Source organism: Marmota monax, unplaced genomic scaffold (genome assembly GCF_021218885.2).
Source record: "Marmota monax isolate L192 unplaced genomic scaffold, Marmota_monax_Labrador192_F-V1.1 WCK01_AAM20220418_F8-fsc00021, whole genome shotgun sequence".
Classification (NCBI taxonomy): Eukaryota; Metazoa; Chordata; class Mammalia; order Rodentia; family Sciuridae; genus Marmota; species Marmota monax.
In genome coordinates this window covers 2,022,994-2,036,069 of record NW_026695228.1, presented here as the reverse complement: position 1 = coordinate 2,036,069, position 13,076 = coordinate 2,022,994, and the positions used below count along the sequence as shown (strand labels likewise).

The window sequence follows — 13,076 nt, the reverse complement described above, 5'->3', positions numbered from 1 at the left end:
ATGAATCATTTAAAAATCCACATTAGTATGTATAATTAGTATATGTTAAAAATAGATATTAATTTTTTTAAAATCCATGAGTTCATGATATTCACTTTTTTGGTTTCTTTTTTTTTAATATCTTTTTTTTTTTTTTTGGTGGACACAATATCTTTATTTTACTTTTATGTGGTGCTGAGAATCGAACCCAGTGCCTCATGCATGCTAGGTGAGCACCCAGCCCCACTTTTTTGGTTTCTAATAGCAATGATAGATCTTGGGAAAAAACTTCAGTTTAATGGTAAGCAAGAGCCCTTGGTGTCCCCCAAACCACTACTAGTTTACAGGTATCCCAGATAAATTCTCTCTCTCTCTCTCTCTCTTTGGTACTGGGGATTGAACTCGGGGCCACTCACCTACTGGACCACATCTTCAGCCTTATTTTGTATTTTATTTAGAGACAGTGTCTCACTGAGTTGCTTAGCACCTTGCTTTTGCTGAGGCTGGCTTTGAATTTACAATCTTCCTGACTCAGCCTCCCAAGCCTCTGGGATTATGGGTGTGTGCCACCCAAATCAATTCTTAAGAGATAGTTCAGGCTTCACTTAGAAGTACCTAATAATGTACAATCCAGAAACATGCATTACTCCAAATATAAATCAAAATAGTGGGTGCTGTCATGATCTTTTCAGTCAAAAGGTGGAGAACGTTAAATGTCTCAGGACATAAAGAAATATGTAGATTCTGTATTTAGAATCACTGGAGTATATTTTTCCTAAATAAAGGTTCCATGGAATAACCAATATTACCAAAGATATCACATATTCCATGAAAAATAAAGTCTCATGACCAAATATATTTTGGAAACTTGGAATGTAGAAGTTTCCATTTTTGGAGAATATTGATCCTCATTACTCTATTAAAGACCTGAGGCATCCTATAGGAAAGACACCTGATGACCTTGTTTGTTTACTCCGGTGTTTTCCTCCTCATTTGCATAGAACACAAGTTGAGAAAAGCTGTGCCAGTTGGGAATGGTTTTACTCCTCCACCAGGGTCTACCCAGATGTGCTGTTCTTCACATTGTCATTGTTAACATCTTAATTGTCATCGTCATCATCATCATCAAAAAACATTGTTAAATCATCTTGGTTAAGCACCATCCGGAGAGAGCAACATACATAATAACTTTTATTATTCAAGTTTGCAATTTAAGCTTATACACAGATCATCCAGCCAAACCCCAAACTGTTAATGGTGATGTGGCACATATTTCAGCTTAGACTGTAGGGCTTATATTTAATTAGGGAAAAGAATAGAGAGGTGCCGTTCTCAGACTGCAAGTCTCAGGGTGAAGTCACTATCTGTCTGTTAGCTATCTTTGGGGAAGACTTCTGGAACTACTCAAATAAATGATGGGGAGACTGCTTTGGCAGTTGGTTAGAAAGAATATCTTAGATACAAAATATTGCATTAGGAAAAGACAATGGTAATAGAAATGGAAGTAGCAGCAAGGACCCCCTGACCAAAATGAGGGATTCCTTATTTCTGGGATTCTGGAAAGGGCAATGAGGACAGAGTTGAGAGGCAGAAGCAATGTGAAGAAAATGAAAGAAGGCCCAAACAGGCTCGGCCAGCCTCATAACTGTTTCCAAGACAGGGCCTCTTCCAGATCATTGGCGGGGCTGTATGATTAATGATATTTTACATTCGTAGACATTTAGTTTCCTTACCAGAAGGCTATATCTTAGTGATACCGGCTTTGAAAATCAGAATCAGGTCCTCCTCCCCTCCTGTGTTGAATATGAAACACCTGAGAAATGCCGAGGCAAGGGTAGAAAGCAAAATTTTAAGAGACAGAAATGGGGGAGGGGGAGACTCTTCCAGAGAAGAGGGGACCCAGAGCTGGTGTTTGTGTATGGGAGTGGGGATGCATTTCCCCTTTACAGATTTAGGTTTCCTTTTTTCTCATGCCCGCTCTTCCTCTTATCTTGCCTACATGACCAAAAGGCAGGAAAAGAGCTTCTCAGGGAGTGATTGCTTGTGTTGGCAAGTGTGATCCTTCCCCTCCCCAGAGGTGTTAGCCACCCACCCACTGATGGGGAAGTGCCATCACCCCATTTCTTTTTCCTTGAAAATCAGCGACCTGTCCTTTGCCTCATTCTCACTAGTAGGCCTCAATTTCACCCTTGTTTGTAAAACTGTGAGTTCTGTGATTGACTAGATGGCGAGCCTCTCTTCTTTTTAAATATACTTAGATGCATACTGACATTATGTTTTTTAAATAATAAATATTGCATTGGGAAATACATTCAAGAGGAAAACAATCTACATTGAATCGGCTTACATTTCTTTATTTCTTCATGACTGATGAACATGTAAAATAGTCATTTGAATGCACACAGCATTCAAATGTACAAGCTACTTGGAATTGGCGTTTATTTTTCCACTCTAGAGTATTTTTAATTCCTACTGAATTCATAATTTGAGAAAGACCCTGTTAGCACTGAGTTTCAGTAAAAGACAGCTTTTTATAAATGTTCCCATCCTGATAATATACTTTTTAAAATTTATTGTGATTTATTTACTTATGTGCCTTATAGCTTTTGAAACTGAATGTGTGAACTAAATATTTGTGTTTACAGAGAACTCTTTCTATTTGGGAATCTTCTAGGTATCACTCCTATCCTTGGGGGACGAAGAATCACCCAACCAAAAGATGAAAATGTTGCACTTTGAATGAACTTACTTTTCCCAGTAAAGTTCAAGTTCTGGACATCAGCTACTACAACAAGATGCTGAGGACCGGATTTTGCTAGAAGGGTGTGGAAGGGGAGAGACCAAAATGCCATGGGGCCAGGAGCACCTTTCTTCTGCAGGGCCTGTGTGGGATGTATGATAGCTATAGCTCTTGGGTGGGGGGCTCCATTCCCAGTACGTATTATATACAAGATGACAGGGCTGTCAATGTTGCTCCTGGAAGAAAATGCTGCAAAAGTCATCTGTGTGGGGGAACCCCCTGTCACAGACAGAACTTTCCTCTGAGTTGGAAAAAAAAAATGACATATTTTTCAAAGGAACATTTTATACTCAGGATGGCTGAAACTATGTTGAAAGGCATCTAGCCTTTCATATATAAAAAATAATTTTAGATAAACAAAACTATAGGACCTAGAATGATATATTGGGTGATTGATTCATGGTATCCTCTAATTTTTTTTAATCTTAAAAAAGAAATTTAAAATATGTGATTTTTTTTAATGAAAGAATTTGTTTTCTCTTAACCACTTGGGTGCTAGTGATCTTGAGCCATGACACAGTGTAGACAGTATTTAAAAACCTTGCACAGCACCTGGACATAATGCAAATTGTCAGATTTCAGTTAGAGTAATAGAATACGTGGATGTATGGTGTGTGCATATGTATATAGATCTAGGGGAGGGAGGGAGGGAGGTTTTGATTAGACTAATGCTTTGCTGCTAATCAAACTTATAGTGTTTTTAGAGCACTTTGAGGAGTTCATAGAATCTATGAAGCAGAAGCAATATTTCTAAGTCCATTTTATTAAAATTATCTGCATTTTAAGTAAATGTTTATTGTTTGATAATTTGAAATGAAAACAAGTTATATAATAAACACAAATTCCTTCTCTACTCCTTGAAACTGCCCAAAGAAAGAAAAATCAGAATGCCAGTGTCCCATCTCTATGTAGGAAGAATTTATGATGAGAGTTTAATCTTATTGAGTTAAAACTCCTTCTCTGCAGCTGGCTTAAAATTTTGTTGTAATGTCAAGAAATCCCATATTGCCAAATCAAATTGCACTTCTACCTACTTAAAGTACAATCCATTCTATATAATTAGTAATCTGGAAGCTGAAATTGTACTTTTTATTTACTTGAGTTCTGTTCTCTTTAACTGCACTGATATATTTTTAGTATGACTGAATAGTTTGAATAGTATGATTTAGTATGATTTTTCAATGCATTTACAGTTGTTGAAACCTAATCTGACCTTTTGGATATGTAAAATCGCCTAATGGAAATCTATACTATTTTTCAATTAGTATGTTTAACACTTAAATTATGTTCAAATGCCTTTTAATCATGCAGCAGTGCCTTTGAAAATTGCCAACAAAATCTTTTTTTGTCAAGCCAAATTAATAACTAAAACACTAATTTTTAAATAGTAGATAAAAATACGGTACCAAAAACTTTCACTTTCAGCTTTCAAACTAATTCCATCCATATGTGAAATACACATGGAAAACACAAATTTTAATGATTTGCCCAGGCAAATTTGTATATGTTTCAACTTAATGTGACCCTTTATTATCATTCTTTTTATTTTTTAATATGCGGGAAGGGGCACATTTCATTTTACAGGAGGCACAGGCCTAGAGGGGCATAAATTCTAATTGTCACAGAAGCTGTGGGGTCAAAGTTTAAGCAATCAGGTTCTTACTCGAATGGCAATATATGCAAACACAGTTTAGAAAAGAATAGTATTCAGAAATCAGACCTTGGTGAGAGAAACACATGATTCATTTAAGGTGTTTTAAAATGCATGCAGTTGACCTTATTGATTAGAAAGGGAGCAATATGTTTCTTTTAGGCCACAGGTATTCCATTTATTATGCTAGAAGCCTGTCAGAGTTAACACAAATAAGCGAATAAATGTCTTTTTCAACAGGGTTTCAGGCTCATCAACCATGCTGATAGATGTACTGTTTTACTAAAATAATGAATGTGCTCTGTTTGAATTTTCCCTTAAGCTACCACAATGACTGCATTCACATTTTCCCAGTTGCATGACCAGGTCTCTAAGAATATTGGGCACTGGCAAGGGGACCATTTGCACGTGGAGCCACATCCTCACGTTCCAACCTTCAGCCAAGAAGCATCTCCCCTCATAATAAAGCAAGAATGGTCATTTCCTTTGATCCACAAAACGGTCTTCTGGTGCAAAGAAGTTGTTACTTGAGCTTACTTAATAGGCTTCATAATCTTTTCTTGATTGCATTTAGTTTTTTTTTTTCCTCTCATATAATTTTTAATGATTTGTTGTGCAGTGAAATCCCTGTGAATTCATTAAATCTCTCTAATTCCCAGTGACCAAATACTTGCAGAGGATAGAATTTGAATCAGTCTCTTCAGATAAGTTTTGATACACAAGTGCTTCTGTTAATTATGTTTTGATCCACCAGCTCTATCTGATTGTCTGTGCTTGAAACCTTAATTTGCTTTTTAAAAGCAAAATGTTCCGTTCTCAGGGAACTGCCTGCAGCAGGATATATGCTTGCTGGTTTCTAACTTTGTCTTGTTCCACATGTGTAGTCCTTAAATGGAGATCTCAGGAATACTGAGTGACATGGACACTTGGGCCCACTGCCTGTGGATGAATGTCAAGAAACCGGGAGAAATGCTGCTGGTGTGGGACTGGGCAGTGTGCCCAGTGTGGGCATTCTAAAACAGAGCCTAATTAAGAAATGCTGTTATAAAATATACTCAAATGATATAATTAATTAAGAGTTAAGGTCTTCCAAATAGTACCATCTCTAACTCATTAAATACTATGAAATTTTGATATTCACAAGCAACACAGGACTGGTAGATTATGTACAATTCCTGCAATGCCATCAATTAATTGCCACTCATATTTAAGATATGTGAAGACAATAATGTTTATTGGTCAGTCAATTCTATCAGTGTTAATATGCATAGCACCCACATTGCTCTTTTTGATTTGCTAAGTTGCAAAATTTGTTTATTGCTTTTTCTCTCTTTCTGGAGGATATGTTGGGAGAATGATGAAGAATCAGGCACAGTAAATATGCTGGGTTCCTATAGGAATGCCTTCAGCTTTTGTCTGAAGGCAGGAAATTTTTTTCTAAAGGAACTTTCATTGTTTACCTTTGTTTTTCTGTTTGTTTGTTTGTATGGTGGTGGTACTCACGAGCATCGGATCAACTGGACAGGCAACACAAAGCAAACTGGGCTGAGATAGCTTCCCAGTACCCTAGAGATACAGCTACAAGGGGCTCCTAAGCAAGGAAAGCTTAGGACTTGTCTTCTAGGTAGAATTCTGTCCAAACATGAAATGCTTCCTGTTCAACAACTAAATGTGATAATAAGTGTATTTTGTGTATACCTTTATGATATTGTTCAGATTGTATTAATTATCCTGTGATGGAAAGTGAGATAATTTTGGACAGATTATTTTTCCAATATTGAAATGTGCTGCTGATGTATGCTTACCCTTGAATGCTGTTTTTCATATTGATGGGAAGACACAAATGTCTCAGGGAAACAACTTTGTGATGAAGTCATTCTTATGTGTGTCATTACAGTTAAAATGCACATTGTAAAAAATGACTGTTATGGTTGATCACAGTCCTGCTATGATGTTACTTCAAGATTTGCCGGAGGGACAGGAAGGATTTTATGATTTTGATGGGGTGACGGATGGATATTGCCAACGTACATGTCCTGTGGGTCCATGGGCAGTGGTGGTTGTTAAAAATGAAGATCACACACCCTAAAGTCACAGTAGATGAGGATGCACTAGGTGTTTTTTTTTTCACTATACATATGCAGCATTTGACTAATCACATAAAAAATTCTTAAATATGTATAGTCCATTGATTGTATCCTGAAAGTAGATGAACTCCACTGTAATGGAATCTGAATGTGACTCCTCTAACGAGTGAGAAGCTGCCCTTTTTCTTTATTATTATAATGTGAAGCTTTCTTTGCGTTGTATCCAGCTACTATGTTTAAAATAACAAAAGCATGCTGTAGCAATTATTCAACTGTTTAAATATTGTTATTTGGAGATAGCTTACCTTTGTTTCCCCTGAACAAAGACAGAAGCTTTATCTTTATAGAAAATTGTGGCTAACTTGCCATTTTGACAAACAACGAAGAAGTCTGGGTGGAGGCTTGAAACTTTTGCAGATATGTGAAGAACTGTTCTGCAAAGTAAATAGAGACAGGTGTGTACCAGAAATAACAAACTGAGAGGAAGAAATGCTTTAAGGCCACAATACTTTTAAATCAGACTATGAAGGTTACTTATAAAATGATATTCTTAACCCATGATTTAGTTCCTACTTTTCAAGTTCCATTAGAGTCAGGATTCTAAAAAAGAACATAAGGCTTGTGAATGGCTGTTAAGGTTTAGCAAAAACCCTCTTCTCCCTGTTCTCTGTGTTTACTCCATACTCTAGTGAATTGGGAGGAAATGGAGCTGGCGTAGGGTTCCTTGTGTCATGAGAGAACATGTAAAGTGTTTGTTTGTATGAGCACAGCATTACTTTGACACTGAGGGAAGTGAATAAACATTAGGACTCAGAAAGAAAATCCCAAGTTGTTAAAGAAAAAAGATCTTCCAAGGAAATGGGATAAATCCCAAATAAAAACTGTGCTTTGAAGTGATTCCACCAGGTCTAGCAATGCCCAGCAAGCCATTCACTGAGAGGAGCAATTGGCAAGGTCAAGTTAGTTTCTGGGTAGTTCCAGAAACTTGGGTGATTCCTGCTGCTGGGTCTCCTGGAAGCAGCTGGCCAGATCCTAGCAAGTTGACCACTTAGAACAATAGCAGAAGCACCCCCAAGACTCCCCAGGAACATGTTGGTGGAAGGCTTAAGACAGGGTCCTCTGAGGCATTCTAAAAACATCACATACCTCCAAGAAGCAGTTGTTACTGTTTTGTTTGTTTCAGTGCTGGGGATTGAAGCCAGGGCATGGAGCATGCTAAGTACATGGTCTTCCACTAACCTAATCCTCCAGCTCCCCCACCTGCCAAGTGCAGTCTTATCTGCCTTTAAGTAAATGTGGGTCTTCCCTGGGGGCTGTTTTCTTCTCAGTCTTGCAACCATAGCCTCAGGCTTATTTTGTCTGACAATGGAAATTTTATAAGAAATATATGTGAAATTTAAATGGACAAATGCAGGCAGATTTGAATATGCTTGCATTAAGCTAGATTAAAAAAGAAACACTGCAAGGTACACCAGTTGATAATTAGTACACCCTTTGATAATTAGGCCATGGAAAATTTTCATCATTTTACTCTTCCAAACTGGGAAACAAAAAACACGTAAAAGAAAAATCTTTTGAGGGCATTTTGCTTACTGACATTTAGTGGATCAAGACTGAATTATACTGCTTCCTGTATTTTGTTGTTCCCAGTGGGCTGTTGGTGAGGATCAAAAAGAATGGAGCCATCCTCTGAGAGGAAGCAAAGCCCCTAATCTCTTGTTGCCCAGAGCAGCATCTGTTTTCTGGATGGCCCTGGGTCCAAGACAAAAAGACTTGTCCCTGCAGAATGCAAAGACACTCTCAATGTGCCTTCCTCCACTTTAGTCTCTAAGATGGTATTTTTGTTGTTATTGTTGTTGTTGCACCAGCACCTCCTAGCCAGATCCCTCCTGTCCTGCAAACCCTCAACCCCACTCCCATCTAAGGAACAGACTATTAATTATGTTTCCTACAGGTCACCTGTGTGTTTTCAGATGGTGTGTTTGTAATTCTATAATGGTGTGCATGGGCATGGAAGGCAGGGGGTGATATACTTCTCTGCACAGGATTCCTGATCGTATCAAACCTCCCGACTCTCCTACTTGAACAGTTGATTTTAACTTGACCAGAGTTGGAGACCCTGAAGAGAAAAGAAAGGAAATGCCTCTATATAAGGATGCAAAAGATGCAAGCAACTGTTATTTTTGCTATTCCTTAAATATGCTCTGTAAATGCTAAAGAAAATTAAAAATGTATTTTCAAGTTACTGGAAAATAATTCCTCTTTTATCAAGAGTTTATAGTAATGCTCCTCTCCTTTCTCTCAATGTCTTCTCCAATCTCTCTTATTATGTTTTTAAGTCTTTTTTTTGGTGGGGGGGGAGAGATGGGCAGGGGAACCAGGGATTGAATCCAGGGGTACTTAACCACTGAGCCACACCTTCAGCCCTTTTTATATTTTATTTTTGAGATAGGGTCTCGCTAAATTGCTTAGGGTCTGACTAAGTTGTTGAAGCTGGCTTTGAACTTGCAATCCTCGTGCCTCAGCCTCCTGAGCTGCTGGGACTTCAAGGGGGAAACATCATACCTGCTATGTTTTTAAGCCTTTGATTTAAAAAAAAATCGAATAGGCAATCATATATGCATGTAAACTCTGAATGTGTCCCTCAGCTTTAATTGCTGGGTTCTGGTAGTAATTATCTATTGCTAAAAATGTTCCATAACAAAGCACCTCAAAACTTAGTGGCAAAGTGACAACACTTACTATTTATAGTCTGTGGGTTGTCTGGCTATTCTGCCCATCTGATCTTGGCTTTGCTGATACCTGGTAGGATCCCTTGTGTTGTGTGTCTGTGGTTAGCTTGCAGGATGGCTGGAGTCTGACGGATCCAAAATGGAGCCAGAGCAGACAAATGTCTCTCACATCTCTCCTCCTCCCAACATTCCTCACATCCCTCCAGCAACCTACCCCAGATGTGTTTTTGTGGCAGTTTCAAGAGTTGAAAAGAGAATGCAGAACTACTCTGTCAAGCCATGGCTTGGGTTCCTAGTTCTCCCCATTCCCATTGACCACAGTAAATCACATGGTGAAACCCAGCATTAGTGTGGGAAGATGTAACAGGTTTTTATTCTTGGGTAAAAAATTGCTATAAACTGAGCAGTTGGAAACAACCCACATTATCATGATTTCTGTTAAGTTGGGAGTTTGAGCAGTTGGGTTAGTTCCCTGCTCAGGGCCTCACAGGCTGCAATCAAAATGTTGGCAGGAGCTGGGTCTCATCTCAACTTGGATTTGACTTCTGAGGTTAGTTCCTGTGTCTGTGTAAGGCCCTGGGGGGGGGACAGGAAATGTCACATTTCTGAACAAACTGAGTCAGGGGGTTGAAGGCCTGCTGGTCAGTGTAGGTAATGAATGATGAGGGTCCAGAGAGGAGGATGGCTGGTTTTCACTAGGTTGCTAACAGCCAACCTCTGGGATTGCACTTCCCAGCTCAACAGGTTGCTAAGACCTCTGCATCTGGATCAATTACCCCCTGTGGGGCTCCTTCCTGGCCTTAGGCATGTACACGGAGAAGAAAGAGAAGGTGAGGGATTCAGGAAGTCTATAAAAGAGCAAGACACACCCCCTCCCTTGGGCACACAGCTCTGGGTCCCACTTCTTTTTCTTAAATAAAACTTGCTTTCTGTCTTGGGTGTTTAATCTTCAACACTGGGGAAATGAGAACATGAACCTGATCTAAGGCCAGCATCAGTTTGTAGGACTGAGATCCTCTTCCTTTGGTGTTTGGCCCTGTCCATAGGAAATTCATATGGAGGCAGCTCACTGCTTCAAGGCCCATAGAGCAGTCTCTTTCTCTCCAGTCTGCTAAGATAGAGTCTTACAATGGAACCAAGTGAGTGACAGCCATCATCCTTGCCATATTCTAATGGTTATAAGCAAGTCTCTCCCAACACTAGACCTAAGATGTTACACAAGGGCATGGGTCATTAAGATCACCTTAGGATGTGTCTGCCCCAGGGTGCAATAGCAAAGGACACAGATACAAGTATACTTGAAAAATTGAAATACCAACTACAATATCACATTACCAAGCCCTGATGGAGGACTCTGCCCACGGTGCTCCAGTGGAGAAGGAATTGTGCAAGGTAGTCTCCTATGAGTGACCTCATGTGGCAGGACCTGAATTCCAGAACATTTCTAGTTTCCATACCAGGATTCTGTCAGATGTTTGCAGCAGCCTGTTTGAAAACCAAATCCAGCCCAGCAAACAGACAAAGCTCAGTCGCTGGCATGAGAAGCAGGAACGGAAGTGATTCTTCTTCTAGAAGCCAGAGGAGCTTTTGGTAGCACCATAGTAAACATCTTTCATGTCTTTAAAACTCAGGTGGTGCAATCTGCTATTCTTATTTTAGCTGCTTATCAAATGGGAACAAATTGACTGCTCTCAGTAATTATGTTTATATGTCAGAAAACAGGAATTAAATGAATTATAGAGTATAGATTGATAGCTACTGGCCACAATCTTAAAAAAATATACATATACCTCATAAGCAATAAATAAAGATGCCTCCCAAATTTAAAGATTCTATCCCTCTTAAGATTGAGCATGTAATTTCATATTCATTTTGCTTTTTATATGAAGATACCTCTATAATGCAAATTTAATTTTTTGTCACACTATAAAGACTAAAAGGTCATGAATTTATATTGTGCATACACCGGTTTTCTCTCTAGAGCCATGCAACGTGGCTACAGACATTTAGTCACCTTGGGTATGTGCAAAAAGTTGTTACATAACCTAGGAAAACAGTTGTCGTTTTCATGAAAATATGGGAATTCATCTGGTGAATTGTTCAAGATTCAAGGGGCAGATAACTTAAAACCTAGAATTTCCTAAATTTATTTGTACATAGTATAATAAGTAAAAATAATTAATAGAGTTTGGGCCAGTGGGTTCCTAGACTTGGATTCAAACTCCAGCTCCCTGATTTTCTACTTGTTGAACCTCAGACCAAGGTTTTCATCTTGGCTTAGCTTTCACATTTGTGTCATGAACAGCATAGTAGATTTCACTTTAAAAGACTATGATGGGTCTGGTTTGATGGAAGAATTAAACACTGCAGTAAAGTTGAGTTCAGTTCAATGTCAGCCTATAGCAGACTGTGCCCAGGGCTCCATCAGGTCTCCCAGGTCCTTTGATTACCTCTCTGCACTGGCATCTGATTGCACTTTCTCTCCCAGCACTAGGCATCTGTCTATTTGATGGGCATGGTCCTCAGGTTGCTGGAACTGTCTTTGAATGCTGTCATCAATAATACATGGAAATGTCTGTCACAGAGGCAGCCCTTAACCAGGAACAGGTACACGGGAACAAATGCTCCAGCACTCTCATCCCTAATTGGGACAGTGTCCTTCCATGCCTCAGTTCCCCTGCATCCCTGAGTCAGTCGTCATTCATGGGACTGTGTTGTTAAGCATCCTACCTAGCCTGTCTCCCTCCCTATCCCTGTCTTCTCATTGGCTTATCAGTTTTTCTGGCAACACTGCCTAAAAAAAATCCATCCTGGAACATACTTCCAGGGAACCTCCTAAGGCACTAACATACATGGCCAAATCAATATTAGATTAAAATGTCCGTGACAAGGAGTGCCATCTTTTAATGACACACCACCCAAGGAGATAATTCATTGATTGGGACCACTGTGCTGCATCCTGGTATGGCATCCCCAACAAGCAGGACTGAAAATAGGCAAGATGATATGTTCGTTGGGAGCACACCCTTGGCATGGGGTGTGCTGTCAGTGGAGTGGCAGAGACCAGCTACTAGCATAAAGACAGGAAAAATTTCTACTCCAGGTGCTTCCCAGCCTCTTCAAATGCCAGTGGAGCGGGGGACATTTCTTCCTATCCTGGAGGATAGCCTGCCTCTGTAATTTTACTATTAAATTTTAAATCAAGTGGGGTCAAAATTCCAATGAAACTAGAGGATGTCACAGGACGTGGGAGTGGGAGACCTCTTAAAGAGGGAGGAAATAGTCTTCCTTTGTCTCAGTTCACCAGGAAAAACCAACAGTCTCAGCTTGGGAGAGACCTCCCTGCTATCTGGGATGGAGACAAAGGCTGGTCACTCTTACTTAGACTCCAAAGAGAGGGAATGGTTTCCTCATATGTCCTTGACCAGTTCTCCCATGAGAGAGTATGTTTCTTTCAAATAACCTCAGGTAAAGTAATAAGCATTTGGGGCCTGCTAATTTACTTTAAAAATGCTTTTGAATTATGTTTATTAATCCCACTGTGAACTTTTTAGGTGATTGTATCATAGGCCTTTCCAGGAAATGAATTCTCATGACAAACTTTCAGTGTGAAGTGCATAACAAATGACTATTAATTCTATTCACATGCTTATCAGCATCTTTGGTCAGTTATGCATTAGGAACTATTTTCATTGGAAATATTTTTCATAACAACTATCTCACTTTCTTTCTCTCATTCCCTGCCTGGTTGGGCCTTATCAGTAGGGCCATTAGTGTCCTATCAGTGTTCCACTTTGGAAAGAGGATTCTAAAGTCAGTAGTGCAGA

General features: G+C 39.3%; 1 protein-coding gene across 5 annotated transcripts in view; it reads left to right on the top strand.

The window, feature by feature from the left end:
• Positions 1–8,762, top strand: part of Nek10 (NIMA related kinase 10) — a 226,862-nt gene extending 218,100 nt beyond the window's left edge. For all 5 annotated transcript variants that reach the window (XM_046437346.2, XM_046437345.2, XM_046437347.2 and 2 more), the window contains one exon: positions 2,654–8,762. In XM_046437346.2, coding sequence (XP_046293302.1) covers positions 2,654–2,702 — 49 coding nt within the window. In that variant the 3' untranslated portion in view covers positions 2,703–8,762. The remainder of the gene's footprint in view (positions 1–2,653) is intronic.
• Positions 8,763–13,076: the final 4,314 nt, after the last annotated feature.